The following is a 20881-nucleotide window of genomic DNA, read 5'->3' as shown; positions in this document are numbered from 1 at the left end:
GTAAAATCATTACCACCATCCTTCTCTAGAACTCTTTCATGTGGCAAAACTTCTGCACCACCAAAAATAACTCCCCATTTCTCCTTCCCCATCTCCTCCTACTTTCTGCCTCTGTGAATTTGACTATTCTAGATGCCTCATATAAGTGGAATCATACAGTATGCACCTTTTTGTTACTTATTTCGCTTAGTATAATGTCCTCAAGGTTCATCCATGTGGTGTCATGTGTCCGAATGTCCTTCCTTTAAAAAGCTGAGTAGCAGGCATTTTATGGGCAGACCACATTTTGTTTACCCATTCAACCATCGGCGGCGGGCAGTTGGGTTGCTTCTACCTGTTGACTACTGTGAATAAAGCTGCTGTGAACACAGGTGTGCAAATAGCTCTTCGAACCCCTCCTTTTCATTCCATTGGGTGTATACTCAGAAGCAGAATTGCTGGATCATATGGTAATTCTGTCTTCATTTTTGGAGGAACTCCCATACTGTTATCTGTAGCAGCTACACCATTTTACATTCGAAACAACAGTGCAATGGGGTAGAATTTCTCCACATCCTCCCCAACACCTGTTATTTTCTGTTTGAGCTTTTTTTTTTTTAATAGTACCCACCCTAGTGGGTATGAGATGCAGTACCATTGTGGTTCTGAATTGTCCACTGTTTTTACAGAAGTTCAAACAAAATTGAATACCCGTAAGTGGGAGAGCTCATAGTCAGCGGTGGGCTCCGTGCTTCCTTCTTCTCCAACCAGTTATCTTCAGAATGAGAACAATATTTTCATGGAAGCTGGACTTGGCAGGAAGGGGCCCTGCTTCCAACCAACCAAGTCCGCTTGCCCTGATGCGGGGAAGGGCCTTTCATCTTCCACATTGACAAATGGCTGTATTCTCTAAGGGAAACAAGATCACCCTGAGCTGAGTGATGCAAATAGAAGGGTTTTAGGCTCCCAGAGAGACAAGACAAGTTGCTGTGAGTTATTCTGTAGGTAACTGGGAATGCACACATTTTGTTTTTAAAGGAGACACACAGAGAGGGGATCCTATTCAGCTGCCCATTATCCATGTCACTGGAAATCAGAAGCCAAGAACATTGAAATGCCCAGCTGGTGGCAAAGACTGCATTCCCAGAAAGCCGTTTTTGGAAGCAGCTTTATTTGAAATAATTAGAAAGATTCCATCTTCATAGCCAACTGGCGTCATGCTTCAGAGCAGCTTAACTTTCTGTTAAGGAATCCAGTGAGCAGATTCTGAATTAGTGATAGACATCTCTGTGTGAGGCAACAAAAGTTGCCTTTGAGACTCTCATTTTCATTTTAGAGCAATTTATGGCCACTGCTAGTGATCTGAAAGGAGCCAGAGTGCATTTCTGATGAACTCGTAGCACAGACTTGCGAATTCCCGTGGTTCAGGCTGTGGGTTTTTGGACAAGCGGCTGAGATTTTATGTGTGGATGTTGACGTGCAGCTGGTGCTGTCTGCAGGCTCTGCCCAGCCCAGCACCATGGCAGAAAGCATGTGCCACCTCTTTCTGACCATCTGTAATGTGGGCGAAAGGGACTTAGCACCACTTCAGGTCAACAAGACAGCTCGATTTCCAGGAGAATTTCCTCCACCCAGGTTTTACTTCACTAATAACCTGAAAATTCCGTTCAGGCATCCTCCAAATTCAGGATGAGAACCAATGGCGGATGCTAGAAGTCACTGCCAGACCTTGTTCATTCCAGGGCATCACTCTACAAGTTGACGGGGCTGAAACGCATGTTTAAACTCTGCAAAAAATCACACAGGTATAGGATCTCCATCAGAACCCTCGGAAGCCTTGCTGGAGAAAGTGCATTTGGCTGGCATAGTTGCTCTTCCACACCTGCTGGAAAGCTGGGTGGGAAGATATTCTAAACTCACTGTGAATTTCATTACGTCTCTTCTCCAGCCAAAACCACTCAGGGGTGTGGTGGCGTAATGGGCCTGCCACGCAGATGGGCTGTGAAATACACAGCCCATCTGTCTTTATCATGCTCATTTCCTCTTTTATTAAAATGTTAATGAATATAGTTTTTATTTATCATTCAGTGACATGTGCGGCATCCTTTTCTGGGAGACAAATCTGCAATCTGCCCAACCATGTGAGCCGACAGAGAACTTTCTCCCCTTACATACTGAACACAGGAATTAGGGATATTCTGGTTCCTTTTAACCGTCATATGCAGGTTGCACACACAAAAAAATCCCTTTGCTCGTTGATAGCAGCATGGGGTAAGTTTCCTTTCTGGCTTGCTTGTTACTAGCCACAGGGCCGGAGCATCAGTGTCCACATCTGCTAAATGGGATAAACATTCTTTCTCCTAGAGCCGGCCTGCTAAGCAAATGAGATATTTCCTGAGAAGGCCTTTGCACTCACCTCTTATTATTCAAACACGCACTTCTGTGGGCTTGAATTCATTTTCTTCACTCTTTCAGACTCTCCGTGGAAAGTGCATCTGTCAAACGTTGGCCCCGAGATGACAGGCGTTACCGTGAGCGGCCTGACTCCGGCTCGTACCTATCAATTCCGGATATGCGCAGTGAATGAAGTGGGCAGGGGCCAGTACAGCGCTGAGACAAGCAGGTGCGTGAATCCCACCCCAGGGGCATGGAACAGCCGGGGCCTGAACGCCAAACAGCAGCATCACATTAGGTGGAGGAATTGAACACAGAAATCCGACGGCCTCCCTCAGGGAGGCTGGCCAAAATGTGAGCCCAAAAGCCTGTCACAAAGAGGGAAACACAGTCCCATGTAGGCTTAGCTGGGCCTTCCTTCATTGCTGTGAGGCAGGTTTCTCAGATTTTTCCTGTGGCAATCTGGCTGTGCCTACGTAAATCACTCTTCACAGCACAGCCCTCTCTATACAGGAAACTAAGAGCTTACACATTTTCCATGTCCTTTGCTACCCCACTGCCGGGTGGAAGCTGGCGCCACAGTCTTGGCAAGTGAACACCTAGTGGGGTGCTGTAAGGGAAAGACTCCGCTGTCTCTGCAGAGGTGTCGTATTCCTGAGTGGTCTTGCTCTGCCATCCCTGCGAGGGCTGCCTCTGAAAAAGCTTATTCGGAGGTGACATGGGAAAATGGCTTCATCACGTGTCAGCACACCCTCCCCAACCAACCTGAGCTTTCAGTGGGCTTGACTTGTAGAACAGCTGAGCTCTAAATGATTTTTTTTCAAAATGTGGGAGTTTGAGATGAGAAATGTTGAAAGAACTGAAGGAAACAATTTGGGAGGAGTCTGAGATGGCAGGCCCACGAGTGTACACATTCAGGCTTGCATTCTTTCCAAAGAGCTCAGGTGCTGGGGTTATTCACATGGAACAAAGTCGCCTTCGTGCCTTTCCCATTGCTTGGTTAACTGATTTTCTATTATGTTGATTTGTTGTAACTGTTTCTCATGTCCTTTCAGGTTCATCAGTGATGTGTTTTGCTTTTCTCGAAACCCGATTCTCATGAATAGTCAGGCTCAAGATTCAGCAAGATAGATGAAATGCAAATGGACCCCATCTATTTCTGGTCTGTCTTTTATTTTTAGATTGATGCTACCTGAAGAACCACCCAGTGCTCCCCCCAAAAATATAGTAGCCAGTGGGCGCACCAACCAGTCCATTATGGTCCAGTGGCAGCCGCCCCCAGAAACAGAGCACAACGGGGTGCTGCGTGGATACATCCTCAGGCAAGTAGCCAGTGACTGGCCATCTTTAGGCCACCATTAGAGCCAAGCATCGATTCACTGAGGTTGCAAACCCTAATGTCTATGAAAGCCAAACAGGAACCAAAGAATCAGTCCAGGTGTGAGACTTTAGGGAGCGGTAGAGACTGTGGCAAACTGGAGTACACAGGCCAATGTGGGCAGCCTTGCACAGACATTCTGTGCATATCTAACCATGAAGAACACACACAAAACTGGTGTCTGGGTAGCATTTTGTTAGGAGAATGATGGGGTACTATGGGTTGGAAGCCAGGTATATTATTCATTGTGAGGCTTTGTGTTTTTTTACTTTTTTTGAAATAGAGTTTCACTCTTGCCACTTAGGCTAGAGTGCAGTGGCATGACCTTGGCTCACTGCAACATCTGCCTCCCAGGTTCAAGTGATTCTCCTGCTTCAGCCTCTGGAGTAGCTGGGATTACAGGCATGCACCACCACACCTGGCTAATGTTTGTGTTTTTAGTAGAGACAGTTTTACCATGTTGGCCAGGCTGGTGTCAAACTTCTAACCTCAGGTGATCCGTCCGCCTCAGCCTCCCAAAGTGCTGAGATTGCAGGTGTGAGCCACCGCGCCCAGCCTCATTGTGAGTCTTTTGATTCCATTTAAGTTTTCAACCAGGGGCATGTGTTGTTCAATACAGTAATTTTAAACTAAGAATAATTAATTTGATGTAATTGTTAGCCAGTTGTCACCATGCTGATATGTTGCTCACTATTGCCAAATCTAGTATTTCCAGAAATCCAAAAATCTAGCTTTCTACCTGAAACCTCACAACTTTTAGATGTTGGAAATAAAATCAATATATCTGGAAGCAAAGCGCAGGGCTAATGCGCACTTCTGCAGGCCAGGTGTGGCTGAAGGGTGGCCACTGTGCTATCTTTGCTTTATAAATGACAGTTGGGCTTCTAGGAATACTGGGGACATTGCATCAGAGCTTTCTGTGTTTGAGAGAAGAAATCTCCCCTGCCAAAACTACTGCTAATTTAAAAATTGCACTGACCGTGATAATTGCAATGGCCTGTTGATACAAGTAAAGAAAAAGTAAAGCAGAATTCCATGATGATTGTTAAATCTCTTCTAATAGATTGCAGTACTGTGGATGTATTTGTTAATTTTACCACTGTTATTGGGACAAGCACGGTGGGTATCCATTATTCCCATCCTGGGCTTGTTCTAAGTGTGTGATCAGTAAATAGTGGCTAACAAAGGTCTTAAGTAGACAAATTTAATTTCTTAGATAAACGTAAGAAATTGTGAAATGTTGCATCTTCAACTCCATTATCCTTGCATATGAAGGGCAACGCCTTCCCTATATATATTTGTATAGTCATCCATTCATCATTTAATATGTGTTTTTCTATATGCCTTGAATATCTGCCTGTCAAAACCAATTTGCCACAGCTTTCAAGTTTTTCCTCCAGTGCAGGGATTCTCTTCTAAATGTAAGCCAGACCGTGACCCACCTGAAGTGGTTTAAATGGGCCATGCCCAGGGGTACACAGAGAGCTCCAATCAATAGCAAGGCCCCTTTTGTCTTGAGGCTCCAACTGTCCTTCCTCATTTCAAAGAAGGCCAAGAGGAGCCTGCAGTTCTGTTCCCCCGAGGTGGGGGCCGCAGGCTCTGGTTCCTGTTGATCCCCTGAGACAGTTCCTAATTGCTTGACCTTCTCCTCTCTGGAAAACAGCCCCATGCTTCCTGCTGCCTGTGGCCAAGGGCTCCTGTGGCACTGATACTCCGGCCCCTGCCTTAGCCGTTACCTTCATTCTGCACCCCTCGACTAATGAGAATAATTAGCCGCCCTCTCTACTCAGCCGCAAGGGCCTATCGCCTCTCTTCAGCCCAGGCAGGAAAAGTTTCCTTAGGCTGAAGCTGCCAAGTAAAGACTTTAAAAGTCATCCCACAGAAGCAGGCTCAGGGCACAGAGTTTAATAATAAAATCTCTCTGATGTTACGAGGCTGTGTCGCAGACTACACATTTCTCTGTTTTGGGGATTACTAGTGTTAAAAGGATCTTCTGTGATGGGGTCAGTAGAATTGGGTGCTGGAGATGAGGGCATCTGTATTTGCAGGGGCTTAAATCCTGAGAGCCCGAAAATGAGGGTACACTACCCTAAGCCTGTGAATATCAAAGTTTTCAGAAATTAAAGAGCCATGCCAAAATGAATTTGCTTGGAAACATTTCCACATTATCCTCTGGTCTGCACATCAGCTCTCTGCGAGTGTGTATCCTCCAGGGCACAGTCTCTCTGTCAGATCTGAGGCACAATGCTAGGAAAGCAAAGAGAAATAAATCACTTTCGTGGCTCCAGCCATAAGAAGTAGTTAGGATGCGTGTGCAGTAATAAAATATTTATAATAATAGGCAGGGTGTTTCTTTGAGAGGAGCATAGGGGTTATGTCCTTTAAAAACATTCTCATGTTTATTTCCATATAAAAAATCATCTTGTTCTGGCTGAGATGGTCTCCTGGGCAACATATCCTACCAGTAAGAGGAGGCTGCCCTGCACTTCCATTATTAATTGTGACCTTCTTAGACATCCTGTGACTATTACAAAAGCACCCGGTGCCACTGGTAAGAATGGGCCAGCATGCCTGTTCCGGAGGGGAGCATAGGCTCTTTTGAAGATGTGAATTCTGCAGTTTGCTTTTCACAGTGGTATAAAGAGTGGGCCCCAGAGAAGATGGGTGGCTTATGCAGGCGTAGTTCCTTATAACTCATAATTATCTTGTCCATGCTTCTCAATAGAAGAGTGGTGTTTAAAAAAAATATTTAGGGAGTGCTTTACACCTTCATATCTTTTACATTCATTGTCTCCTTTGACTGTTGCAATAAGCATGGAAATGCTATTATCATTCCCACCTTAAAGAGGCGGTAACCAAGGCTTGGAGAAGTTTGGAATTTTCCCAAGACCACCCAGCTCCTCAGTGGCTGTTGAGCAAAGTCTTCTGATGCTGGCTCCTCTGTTCTTCCCTGGAATGTGTGTTGTGTAGCATTGGGTCCACAGGAGGAATTCTTCTTAAGGGCCATGCTCATTCTGTGGTATTGATTACGGATGGTGCTTGGTGCCAGTATGCCCAGGCTACTCAGGTGCATGGTGTAGGCACGGAGCCAGTTTCTACCTTTTCCCAAATGGCTATCTAACTGTCTCAGTGCCATTTATTTTAAGAGTTTATGTTTTGTAGATGGTGAATGTAAATGGAAATGTCCGTCACATAGGTGAATCCATGCCAAGGCTCTCTCTCTGAGGGCCACTGACTTGAGGACCATCATGCTACATAAATGATCTGAACACCCCCTGGGAATTGCACATGTACTTGCTTGGAGCAGGTCGTTCAATAAAGGAGTCAGAGGTGGACACACTATAAAGCAACAATGTGGTTTGATAACTTGACTTTTACTTTTCACTTTTTTTTTTTTTTTGAGACAGAGTCTTGCTCTGTCACCCAGGCTGCAGTACAGTGGCTTGATCTCTGGTCACCACAACCTCTGCCTCCTGGATTCAAACGATTCTCCTGCCTCAGGTCCTGAGTAGCTGGGATTATAGGCGTGCACCACCACACGAGACTAATTTTTTTTTATTTTTAGTAGAGACAGGGTTTCACCATGTTAGCCAGGCTGGTATCGAACTCCTGACCTCGTGGTCTGCCCGCCTTGGCCTCCCAAAGTGCTGGGATTACAGGTGTGAACTACCATGCCCAGCCTGACTTTCATTTTTGCCCATCACAGAATAACACTGTCCCTTCCCTGAGTCTCCCACTAGGTGAGCCAAGGAGCCACTTGCTCCTTTCAGGCAAGAGACAGAAGAAGACCAAGTACATTCTTGCTCTTCAAGAGCCATCTGCTTTTGATTATTTGTTTCCTATCAAACAGGCCCCACAACTGCAAATGGCCTGCAGCAAGAGGGGACAAGAGAATGCTCTCAGAAACTCCTGATTTTCATGAAGAACCTTGTATGACCATTTCTCTATTTCCTCACTTCATTTTCAAGCCATCCTTCTCTTGGGAAAGTTGTTTTACATTTTAAGGCCTGAATTTCTAGGTTTCCTTTTCGCTCCGACATCAACAGCCTTACTGATGTTCCTGTCCCTGCGTGTCTGTCTCAGATCCTTTGCCTTTGTGCTCAGGTGCCCTGCCCCCCTGGGACCACCCAGGTAATGGACATGGAATCCACAGAGCCACAGAACTCAGAGCTCAGTGTCCTGGAGGACCCTGAAGATTTTCACACACCATGAAAAGCCAACAGATTTGCTGCCACTCAAGTGTGGGACTGTGAGGCAGGAGCCACTTTCAGGGTAGAAATTAGAGGCTTTTGGAAGCTGCAGGATGATGGGGCAGTCACTCCTACTGGGCATGCTCTTCGCTTTACCCAGTGGGGCTGATTCATGAAAGTTCAGTAAATTACCTGAGTCGGTTCAGTGCATGAACAACTACTACTACTACTATTGCTCCTCCTCCTCCTCCTCCTCCTCCTCCTCCTTCTTATTCTTCTTCTTTGTTCTTCCTTCTTTTCTTCTTTTCTTTTTTTGAGATGGAATCTTGCTCTGTTGCCCAGGCTGGAGTGCAATGGCGCCATTACCGCAACCTCCACCTCCTGGTTCAAGCGATTCTCCTGCCTCAGCCTGCTGAGTAGCTGGGACTAGAGGCGTGTGCCACCATGTCTGGCTAATTTTTAAGTAGAGACGGGGTTTCACCGTGTTAGCCAAGACGGTCTTGATCTCCTGACCACATGTTCCATCCGCCTCTGCCTTCTAAAGTGCTGGGATTACAGGCATGAGCCATCACTGCACCCAGCCTCAATGCATTAACTTCTATAGACTGAATCATGGAGAAACATTTGCTCATCAAAAGAATACTGTGAAAATCTTCTCACAGTACACACAGCAATTTCCTAATTTGTACATTCTAAGTCCTGAGTTGTGTACATTATGTTTTTCATAAACACAACTTCAAATTTCCACCTAAGAACGTACTACACAAGCAACCACAGAGGTCTTCCACAAAGCAATTTGTCATCCTTAGCATTGGACTGGTATTTTGGAAGTTTCAACACCTTTTCAAAGCCACTCATTCCAATTCTGGGATACACTTGGACACACCTGCAATTCGTAAATGGAGCTCCATCCCTGGAGACCATGAGGCTGTGCACTGCCTGCTTCTGGAAGTCTCCCCACATTTCAGATTCACAAGAGGAAAATGTTTCCCAAACTGATTTACAGCAGCTCCCCAACGGAAATCATGTCTGGAACTTTTGGTACTAAATCACTGTGGTCTCCAAGCGAGTTCCAAGTAAAAAGTTATAATTTTTTCTTAACCATAATGCAGTTGAAATGTCAGTTCCATTTTGCCTTGAGCTTATAATCACTGTGAGATTAGAGCACACTTTTAAAAATCGTCGAGTTAGGAAATGGTATTGTTTAAGGCTGACCTCTCAGCTCTGCTGTTGTTTATTTACTTCCATTTCCCCCTAACCCTGCAGAATAGCTGCAGGTAAACGCAGTTTCAGGGTCCAGTTATCTCTTTACCATGACGGGCTTCCTTCATGGCAGGTACCGCCTGGCCGGACTTCCTGGAGAGTACCAGCAGCGGAACATCACCAGCCCAGAGGTGAACTACTGCCTGGTGACGGACCTGATCATCTGGACACAGTACGAGATACAGGTGGCAGCGTACAACGGGGCCGGCCTGGGCGTCTTCAGCAGGGCGGTCACCGAGTACACCTTGCAAGGAGGTAAGCTTGTCTCTAAAACCACGAGCTGGCGGAATCTTTGCCTGGGAGTGGGATTTGCAAAGTTGGACTGGAGTGCGTTAGAAAGAAAAACAGAGAATTCCGTCCCCCAGGGAGTGTTTAGAAGAAAATTCATCACATATTTAATGGGATCTCTCCAGCTACTCCTCAACTAAAGCAGTACCGTAGATGGGAGACAAATAATATTCCAGCTGCTTTTTTCAGTGACTAAGGAAAGGACGTTTCGGTACACACCCGTTAGTGGGTGCATCTATTCTTGAAAAGTCTGTGGAGCTGGATTTTTCTAAATGGAATGATCATAGGTTTTTGCAGGAAAGCCGACCATGGAGTTCTGTGCGATACTGTGAGTGTTTTTCAAAGAGCATGATTATTCTTCACAGTATTTTTAAAGATATAACATGATTATTGGTCATAGAATTTACAACTTGGTACTTTTCTTTGGTTGCCTTTTTCAGTTACACAAGCAGACAATCTACTCGATCGATAAAAACTGCCCCCACCCCTGGAAAAAATTGACTAGACATAAATGTCATAGAACCAGTGGTTCTTAACTATACGTGGTGAGACCTGGGCATGGCATTGCAGGCTCTCCACCACATCTGGTTCCTCCACTGTTTTTGAAGGATGCAGGTGTTAGCCCCAGGAGGTGCGAGGGTTGGAAACCCCCTCTGCATCTGCATCTCACTGTTACTGCTCTTAGCAGGAATAAATAGACCCTCTCCCAACGCAGCCTCATTTGTCCTACAGCAGCCCAAATCCTTGCCCAGGGAAGCAATTTTTCTACAAAGTCTAAAATCCTTTTTCACTCTACGATTTATGCCCTTGCCTGATTCACAGGTGTGATTTTATTTGCTTAGGCATTTTTATTGCTACCAGACCTTGACCTTTTTCAAATGATAAGGTTTCTAACTGCCCACTTCTCTCCCCAAATCATGCCTGAGACCTAATGTTCCTTGATATTACATGCTGTTATTATCATCCCTTATTGATTGGCTGTCTGTTGTCATCTGTAAGTCCATAAATCCTCCTTTATAAATTAAGTGCAGTCAGTTCTGCCTGCACAGTGACTAGCAGAAATATTTAAAACACAGGACAGCCGGGAAGGGCCTGTCCATCTGCAAGTGATTCTTGATTACTCATTTAAAAAGGAAAATGGCTGAAAACCTGGACAGTTAGCATGTGCTTTAATTAGGGTATTTAATAAAATAACAGTAAACTTAGAAACATTTAAAAGACTCATATTGCTGTTAGTAATCCCTTATTACTATTAATCATGACTGTTTCATTTTCTTGATGGTGCATTTGCGTTCTGCGTGGGGCAGAGGGAAGTGGATCTCCACCTAATTGAGAAGGGCTTTGAGGCTTTGGACTCTGGCTTTTATTCAGTTGGCATTGGGGAACCATTAAAGGCTTAAGAGCTGTGAGTAGCATGAGCAAAATGCTGCATTAGGAGGAGGAATCTGTGCATGGGAAGGTGGGAGGCGGGGAGCAGAGAAGGGCAGCAGGGACTCCAGAGACAAAAAAATGAAGTGATGCATATCCCCCAGCTCCGAAGGCTGGCAACGAGAAGGGTTAGGAATGTAAGTCTAGGTGGGATGCCATCATTTTCAAAACAGCTTACATGGATTCCAGGGTTGTGCCTTCCAGCAACTCTGTAAACAAATGCAGCTTCTGCTCCACAAGCACCTCCTAGTGCCTCCTGTGCAATGGGGCTGGGTATAAAAACAGGAATAGGCCCAGTGCCTCCTGTACAATGGGACTGAGTATAAAAACAGGAATAGGGCCTGGACACCTTCCTCAAAGTGCAGACAATTTATAAGATAGAGCAGGGCAAGTTTCATATTCAGGCACTTGTTCATAAGGAAGCTGAATATTAGCTAGCTGGAATTTAGTTGGTCTGAAATCACATGGCCACAAAGGCAGAACCAGCACTGATATCCAGGCTCCCGAGACAAGATCGCTGTTCTCTGAGCAATATTAGCTTCCTCTGATGTCACTAGGACTTGAGAGGAGATTTCAGCCTAGTTGGTGAGGGACTGCACTTAGACTAGTGGGCTGGGGCACAGGGTTCCCCCTAAGATGGTGGCTCAGTGGGTGGGTTCCCACCTCCATATCCAAGCAGTCTTCTGGATGGGGAAATTATTAAATTATGCTTTGCTCTGGGAACAAACTTTTTCCCAGATATGATGAGAACCTGACTTGGATTGTCCCCTATCTGGTTTATCATGCCTGCTTTAAAAAAAAAAAAAAACCCGCTATTCATGAGTAAATAATGCTGCACATGCAGTTTCCCATCTGCAGCATGGCTCTTTAGCAACACCATCCTTCCCTTGCTTGGGTGTTTGACATTGGTGGTCAGCACGCAGTCCCTCATGGGTCTCGGGACATCCAGCAGACACAGTCGTAATTCCTGTCTTCATGTCTTCCACTTTGGCACTCCCTGGAACACCTTTGTATGGACATGGATGGCCCTCTTTTGTTCCCTACTAAGCCCAGTGTGGAAACACAGGTGGCTCTGTCTTCCCTGTGAGGAACTCAGCCCTCCCTCTCTGCATGTTTCGGACTCCTGTGTGCTTGGTGGGATGGTAATTGCCCCTGGGGAATCTCCCTGGAACTTGCTGGGATTGGGCAGGTCATGTCATGCCTTTCTTCCAGACCCTGACTCCAACCCTATACCCATTCCTGGGTCACTAGGCAGAACATTTCAGGCTTGTGACAGCTTCAAGATGCCAGGCATTACCCATCTGACCCTTCTTTGTTCAAGGGACATGCTGAGTCCCAGAACAAATTGGGGGTGATAATGCTTACTGACCAAAGCATTAGGACACTGTCCTTTGGATGTGGCTGGTGTCAGGCATGTGGCAGGCTGCAGGAGGAGGTGGCCCATGGCCTGTGGGACACGGCTATCTACACAGCCTTGATGCCTTGGTATAGTCAACTGCACTTATCCCTCTGAGCTATTCAAGGACATCCCAGTCAGCCACGCCACCACGGAACAGAATGAAGCGAGCATATGAATTCTGTCCCAAATCCACATTCCCCTCCGCGACAGGACACAGCTAGGAGACGACATCAGATCACCAGTTTGGAAAGAGCTGGGAAGGTGAAGGGAAGACGGTGCAATGCTTGCCTGGCTTTGGAGAGGAAGACGTAATGAACAGGACAGAGAGGGATCTGCCTAGAAGGTGACACGTGAGGAAGCAGAGTGACAAGAGGGAACGTGAATGCTTCAGGGGAACCGGGATGGCAGCTGGGTGAGCATGACAGGTTTCACACACACATATATATTCAGACATCTTTCTGGATGCATGACTCCCAAAAGATCCCTTCCTGGGAGTCTATCCAGGCCTCACTCTCCGCATTTACTGCTAATGTGCCTTCAAAAACACCTGTACCCATTCCGAGCCTCCAGTTTCCACTTGTAGAACTGTCCTGACTCCAAGGGCACTGTGAAAAGAAGATGAGATACTATGTGTGAAAAGACTTTGAAGATGAGACATCTCACACGTGCCAGCAGTGGTGCTTTGTCTGTATTCCTTTTTCCACTATGACAAGTGTCTGCTACAGTTTTTGAATGCTTCCATAGGGGCCATCGCAAAGGAAGAGATGTGGGGGCAATCTTGCTGACAGTAAAATCAAACAGACTCAAGAACTGATGTGAGGGCCTGCGGCATGTGCGGAGTTGTGGGACAGACCCTGACTCCGAGGGTAGGGAAGATGCCTGGCATGTCATCATCCTTGGGGACCTGCAGTCTGGCCCCAGAGGTGAGACTGACATTCATGAAATATGAGCAGGAAGTTGAAGAGATCAGCCTCACTCATACACAGTCACCCCTCATCTATCTACAGATTGGGGTCCTGGGTGTGCTTCAAAGAGTCCTCAGTCAGCACCCAGAAAACGTGCTGTGGACTCGAGGGCCGTGGCTAAAGAGGCACTCACTGTGATCCACATGGTGGGGGCACCTAAGAGTTTGCAGCTGTCTGTGTTGCTTAGGAATGGTGTCTCGCTGCTAGAAACAGACCCACAGTGACAGGAGCTTAACAAGATGGAGCAGTGTTTTTAGTTTTCTCACATCAGGGGGTTGGGCAGTGGGCAGTGGGTGGGGCAGAGTCATAGTGGCAGCTTCAGGGTCATCATAGATTCAGGGGTCTTTGTGTTTTTGCCTGCCACTTCAGCACGTGCCTCAAATTGCACACCTGCTGCTACAGTGTCAGCCGTTGCATCCCCACTCAAGAAGGCAAGGAGGAGGAAGGCTCAGGGTTGTGCCTCAGGAACAAGTATGCCCACCTTTAAGGAACTTCCATAGAAGTCCCATTTGTTGCTGACTCTGCTTACAATTCCTGGAATTCTCTCTGTGTGGGAGAGGCTGGCAGTGTGGCCTTTCAGCCGGACACATCTCTGTCCCTTGTTAAGGAAGGAAGAGGGAATGGATATGGGAGGGGAAGCTCACAGCTTCTGCCTCACTTTCTAAGTGAGATGAAATTTCCTGACAATGGGCTCCTGAGTGAAAACTCACACTGAGTGAAAACTGCAAATGCACAGGTCCTCCAGGCCCTGGCGGCTCACCCATCCCTTGAGGCTCCCCACCCATCCCCCGAGGGACCCTCAGCCTCAGGCCCCAGCATTCCCCTGAGGGCCTCTCAACTTCAGGCCCCAGCTCCATGGAGCTGTTTGGGCATGAAGTGCTCAATGCTTATTTGCTGCTGGGAGCCCCACTTAGGGGCCTGAAGTACCCCCCCAGCTATTAGCACTGATTGTCAAGGCAGCCTAGAGGCCTGAGTAGGTCCTTGAAGCTGAAAAGGGAGTAATTAAAACGCCTTTATACTGAAAGGGAAAGCATAACTCATAAAATTAATTATTTGTCAGCATAATTTGGGAAATTATTGTAATGTCTACAAACAGAATTTGACAGTGTGTCAGAGAGCATGCAGAAGGCAGGAGATGCCCAGCCAGGAGGGGAAGGAAGCCCTAGGCCAGCCAGCCTCATTTTTCCTCCTCCCTTCAGCAAATGGCAGCTTGATGCATCCGGGGAAATGAGAAGTAATTCATCTTGACTTTAATAAGGCCCTTGGACTGAGCGCCTCTTGAGAAACTATCAGAACGCCAGGGAAAGATGGGGCCCTGTGCGCTATCATGAGGTGGGTGTGGAACTTGCTAGGCTGTCCGTCTCAAAGAGAACTTAGCAGTGATGCAGCATTTGCTGGGCTGAGGGAGGGGAGGGCATGCAGGCTGCCCTGATTGGCACCAGCAGCAGGCACGGAGCAATAGAAAAGCTGTTTGCTGCAGGGGGGAGGTAGCAGCTCATTCTTTTAGAGCATGATTTTTGGTCTCAGATGTGTTTCCTTCAAGGCAGATCTTTAAGGAAGATCAGCAGCAGGTAGTCAGCGCAGTACGATGTTGACCCCTGAAGCCATTTGAACCTACTACTCACTGGTCACGCCTCATTTTCCTTTTCAATCCCATATATGGCTAAGATATATTTAAAATGCATGGTTTGTCAACTCCCGTTCTTTGCAAGTTCTCAGCATGGGCTAGCACCTTGGACACATGGGGATTACTTAATATAAACCCTCTAACTTTCCTGGCTTTTCTTATCCCCCTCCATCTACCATCCACCATTATCTTGTCCACCAATCGCATTTAATAGATTTTATTAACAGTGCCTCCATGACCTTTTCAGCTCAAGGCATTTTAAAACGGGACATATTAACTTACAAATTGAGCAGCAAAGCTCTAACACAGTTTCAGCCAAGTGAACTTTGCGAGGGGTGAGAGGAAATGTTGACGCTGTCTTAGAAGCTGTGGCCTGAAACTCCAACAGCCTCAGTTCTGCATGTCAGATTTCCATGATGATTACCCACAATGAAATGGAAAATAAATTTACTCAAGAATTTTAAATTCAGATAACTTAAATTTACTCAGAAATCAATACGCTGTTGGTTTCGAGTGGAAAAAATCTGTGGAGTGTAAGCCGTGTATAACTAAGTGCCCAGTATAATTAAAAACATTTTTCTTACTGCCAGTGTCGACTTCAGCAACTTTCTAATAATGTAGCTTTGAAGCAATCAGTAGTTCACTTTCGATGCTGATTCGCTGTTTGGCTCACAAATTCAGTTTTTGCTAGAAAGTGTTCAAATAGGGATGAAAGACACAGAGAGAAATAACATGGCTGTGAAGTTTTCAGGTGAACCTGAGTGTGGAAAGCTAGACCTGGCCAGGATAGAAAGTGTCATAGATTACACTTTTGTCCTAAAATAAGTCTGTATGGATATGCAAACTCCATCTATCCGTTTTTTGAAGTTCATCCATTAAGATGCAGATGTTGGTTTTTCTATAAGGGGTCCAAAGACAAATTATGCTATAAACCATCATTCTGAGCACACCAAGATTTTACCTTTTTTTCCTGGCTTTATTTCTTTATCATTTTTCTTCTTATAACAGCTATAAATGTGCTATAATGATTTATTCTGGTTTCAGAACATTACCTTATAATGAAAGAGAAATATTTCATATTTTAAAAGAAATGGAAAAAACATTTGGTTATCCACATTTCTAAAACATTAGTAAAAGCTCCTAAATGTTCGCTTGGGCTGTGAAAGGTTTTCTAAAGCAAGGATTATAAATGCGCACTCTGTTTGCAAGCCCCATTCTTATCTCCTCTTGGGAAATTCTCAATTGGCATTAAGTGACATTGCACAAAAGATTTGTTTTTCAATCCCTCCAACTTTCTAGACCTCAGGCTGTACCTGCAGAATAGGATAATGTTCCAGATTCTCCCAGCATTACCTAAAACACTAAGTAAAGGCTGAACAAAATAGATATGGGCTATTCCATTAGGCATGGGCTTTATTTGGTCTTGTAGAACCTGCAGGAGAGGAAAGAGCAGGAAGCTCGTGCTTTAGGGGAAGCCACTGTATGCCAGCCTTCACCGTGCCACGCTGCGCCCTTACACTCACTGTCTTATTCCATGCATCCCTGGTGGTCATGCAAGATAAGCATCATATCCCTATTTGACAGAGGCAAAAATGGAATCTCATAGAGGCAACTCACTTTCCCAAGGTGACATAGCTAGACAATGCTGAGAAATGCCAGAACCAAAACCTGGGTCTGCTGGGCTCCCAAGCCCAGGCTATCATCTGCCATCACTACAATTTACCTTTTTTTTTTTTTTTTCCATTCTAAATGTATCACGCCTGGTGAAGAATTACTTCCAGATTCCCCCTGCTGTGACTATGTGGAATAGAAAAGGCGTAAGTGCTCCTCTCTGCTGCCATGGAGGGCGGGCTTGCAGTGGTCTCTGGGTACTTTGGACTACAGTGCACAATGAGAACTCTATTTTGCATTGAAACCCAGCACATACACACACTGATACAGCGTTCATAGAACAATAGCAACTCTCTCAGTGTAGGATGCACTTTGGTATTTTCTGTTCTATTCCATTCTGTTTCATTCTTTAAACAGCTGTGACCACTGAATTGATTTCCCTATCCATGAGTGTATTTGTGACCTACAGTTTGAAGAATACTGAATTCCAGCAATACAGGCTGTTTGGATTGACTGACTCTTACCTCCCTTTCAGAAAAAGCCTCTATCAAACCTAGGATTCTTCAGGTCTGGGCTGTGAAGCCTGTCTTGTCCCTCCAACTGTAAAGACATACAGGGTCTAAGCGAGGGCATGAGCAGGGCCGCCAGCCGAGGCACAGAGTGGAGGCCTGCGGTGGAGCAGGAAGGGTGGGGTTTAGCATTTGTATCCCTGAAGATCACCTCTGTGTACACAGGGAAGGGGTTCCTGGGACTTGCCCTTCACCTGCTACTAGAGGACATGTGGAAAGATAAACCAGTCTAAGTTACTATGAGCATCGCCTTGTTTTGTGACTCACAGGCCTGTCTTTCCTGCTAGCCTAGGAACCCCATGAGGGCAGGGGCTGTGTCGGATTTGTCTATTCATATCTGTATCCCCGTATCCAAGCACAATGCCTGACCTGTGAGTAAACACAGCATAAATAGATATCTGATTAAAAACACAGGGCTTATCATTCCTGTTTCAATGCCTGAAGCTGCGCCAGCTTAATCTCCATCTTTAGCACCACACCCTGCCTTCTGCCCCTATTCTTGCTGTCTCGAAATCTCAGAGTAAAGCAGCCCTGAGCCCTGTCACATGTGGGTTAGGCCTTCCTGTCTTTCTGTGTCATGACATCCAACAGCAACCCTTCCTGGGTGCCGCCCATGCTGAGCCTGACTTTGCTCAGGAGCCTAAATGCAGACTCTTTCCTCCCCCTTCCCTGCTGGAAATGCTGAATCTGGACTGCAGCCTAGAGGGTGCATGGGGAAATGATACCCATGAACGTGTCCCCAGCATTGGGGAGGTATGCCGCTCAGCACCCTGGACACACCAGGCCGCAGCACTCACCCTCAGGGCCTCAGTCCCCGTACTGTGTGGAAAGGCCACTTGACCCACAGCTGGAGAGAAAGGCTGATTGTGGGAAGAGCAGAAGAGAAACCACAAACATGCAATGTTCAGACATGGAAAATGCATGCAGACAGGTGCATGGGAAGCGAGAGTCAGGAGAGGAAGAGGAGGAGACACCAAGTGGGCCGGAGCCCAAGCAAGCAGCTAGAGCTTCCACCCACTCGAGGCGGCCTTGGGCCTGTGTTTTGTAAGCCTGCTGTTTGGTGCAAGTGAAGATGTATTTTAGGAATGAAACTGGTATTTCGTGAATAGAAATATCATCTTGTTTCCAACTGGCTTCAGAGTCAGAGGACTGGGTTCACAAGGGCTCGGTGTGCAGACAGCCTGCCAGGGCCTGCGGGCTCTCCCCATCTGATGTGCCCCCGACCCCAGCCTTAACACTGGCCCCAAATGCTTCTCCTCAATGCCAGGCAAATAAAGATTTGGAAACAAAATAAGTTCAGAAAGGGACACACAACACTTTTTAAGTGTTAAAGTATTTTCTTCTCAAGGCCATCAGAAAAGATACTTGAGCTTATTCGTCAAAGGTTTGTTAACCTAATAATGCGATAGAAATGTTTAATGCATTGAGAACCTTCAGGTGTATCAGAACTGCAAGAACCATAACGACGCAAGAGCTCAGCCGTGGCCCAGAACAATCTGGAATTAACGATAACACCCAGCACACAAATTGTAATATATACACCCACCCAGTGGTGTGCGGCCAGTAATTCTTCCAGGTAATGAACTCACTGCTCCCTGGTTTGAAAGGTGTTTACCTTTAATTCTATGAGGTAACCTGGAGAAATGGACACCTGCGAACCCCCACTAAGTTCTGGATAGACACATCAGTCCCTCATATTTGAAACTATACATTTGGGATCATCAAAAACGGAGTGTGCCGTTGTGGCAAGGACATGAAGATTCATGCTTCTTGCGTGGAGTAGAAGCAGCTGCCCTGGCTGGCCGCTGGGCTCCCAGTCCCTGGCCAGCTAGAGGAGACGGGAGCCAGCAGGTGGGCCCTGAATGGTCCATGAAGGCTGCCCAGCACCCAGGAGAACTGATATTGCACCTGAGGGTCATGGACGGTGAAATTTCACTGTGTTAAGACACTGAGATTTCATGTTTTATCTGTAACAAGTAAGGCGGTGTTGCTTTAGTAAATTCAACTGGGCATGTTAGAATATCAGACAGTGCACTCTGATTTCCTTCTGTGCTAAATTCAGCTGATTTTACAGCATTCTCAGTGGGCTCCTTAGCACATTTAGTTGGGGTTTGTACAGTCCCATAAAGATGCTAAGTAGGATGTAGAAATCACTCATTTCTTGCCACAGAGGCCTGGATATTCACTTTCACCTGGCCAAAGAAGGCCCATGAATTGCTATCCCAGCACCTCCTAATATCACTTTATTAATTTTATTTGACATGTTGCAAATCTCCAAAACATCCTGTAGCTCTGTGGTCAGCACAGGTTTCCTCTGACTAACCATTATTTTCAACTATTTCTCCATTTACGTAGATGGAAGGGAAGATGAATAGCAATTATCTTTACTCACGGGTATTGCAAATAAGCTTTATATTAATTTCATCACGTTATTTGACTTAAATATAGAAAATAAAAATGTGTGTCTCTCTTTTCAGCGGCAGGGAAAATTCCTGCTGGACATAGTCACAGACTCTGGGGGCTGTAACCAGCAGCACACAGTCCTGGTAGAGGAGAGGAGAAGAGGCTTGTGGGGATGAGAGTAGGGGGTTTCTATCAATCAATTAATTAGGATCTAGATATATTCAAAGCAACAACCAAGGGAAGAATGGAGGAAGGGAGGGAGAGAGAGAGAGGAAAGAAAGAAAGCAGACAGGAAGGTAGAAAATTTGGTAGATTAGAAGGGAAGGAGGATGGGAGGGAGGAGAAAATAATTAGTATAGGAAATTTACAGCAGTGGTTCTCAAAGATGTTCTATGGACCAACAGGATCCACATCTCCTAGGAACTTGTTAGAAATACAAATTCTTGGGCATCACCCCAGACCCACTGGGTCAGAACTTTCATATGTGTTTCAACATGTCCTCCAGGTGATTCTAATGCACATTTTAATTTGGGAACCTTCTTTAGGCATTGATAGGTAGAAGAATGTAACACCTGGGACTCATAAACATGAGCCCTGCCAGCTGTCCAACAGTGCCTTTAAAACGGTAGATTGTATTCAAGTGGAATTTATTCCAAGAATACAGTTTTGACATTTGCCAATATTCAACCCCCATCTGGAGTACAAACATATAATAAAATAGAAATGTATTTATATTTATTCAATATGGTAAACTGTGCATGTACCTCCAGCCCCTGGATGTGTGTTCTCCATCTACTTGATTGGGAAACCCTACAGGCACCCCTGCTGGAGGCAGAAGCATAAGGATGCCCACAGCCTTCTCTGCTCTTAAAATTGAACTGGACACATTTGCCACAGCTGTAGACAAGAGAAAGCAAGGAGAGGTATAAGGCCCAAAAAGGAAGTGATGAAACTATCTTTACTTGCAGATAATAAGATCTGATAATTGGAAACTGCTATGAACAATAAAGAATTTAGCAAACTAGCAAGCTATAAAATCAGCATGTAAAAACTAACCAACTTCATATGCACAGGCAAAACACAGCTTGAAGTTATAATCAAAGATAAGATCCCATTTACAGCAGTAACAGAATAACATTAGAAAAGAAAAGAAAGCTGGGGTTAAACTTAACAAGAAATACTCAACATAGTTGAAGAAAACTGCAAATGCTCCTGAAAGTCACTAGAGTAGGTGTAAACAAATGGACCATGTTCTTGAACAGGAAGACTCAACATCACAGTGAAGTTAGTCTTCCCTGTGTCAATTTAGAATTGTCACATGATCCCCAATAAAATAAGATTTTTTTTCTAGAGCTAGAAAATTTAAAATTTATTCATAAAAACAAAT

The 20881-nt window shown here is 45.6% G+C and overlaps 1 protein-coding gene across 1 annotated transcript in view; it reads left to right on the top strand.

The window, feature by feature from the left end:
• SDK1 (sidekick cell adhesion molecule 1) overlaps nucleotides 1-20881 on the top strand; it is a 982297-nt gene that overhangs the window by 733918 nt on the left and 227498 nt on the right. The window contains exons 15-17 of the mRNA XM_017533779.2: nucleotides 2455-2602; nucleotides 3555-3695; nucleotides 9278-9459. Coding sequence (XP_017389268.1) covers nucleotides 2455-2602; nucleotides 3555-3695; nucleotides 9278-9459 — 471 coding nt within the window. The remainder of the gene's footprint in view (nucleotides 1-2454; nucleotides 2603-3554; nucleotides 3696-9277; nucleotides 9460-20881) is intronic.

This window comes from Cebus imitator, unplaced genomic scaffold (genome assembly GCF_001604975.1).
Source record: "Cebus imitator isolate Cc_AM_T3 unplaced genomic scaffold, Cebus_imitator-1.0 Scaffold82, whole genome shotgun sequence".
Classification (NCBI taxonomy): Eukaryota; Metazoa; Chordata; class Mammalia; order Primates; family Cebidae; genus Cebus; species Cebus imitator.
This window is presented reverse-complemented; position numbering and strand designations above follow the sequence as displayed.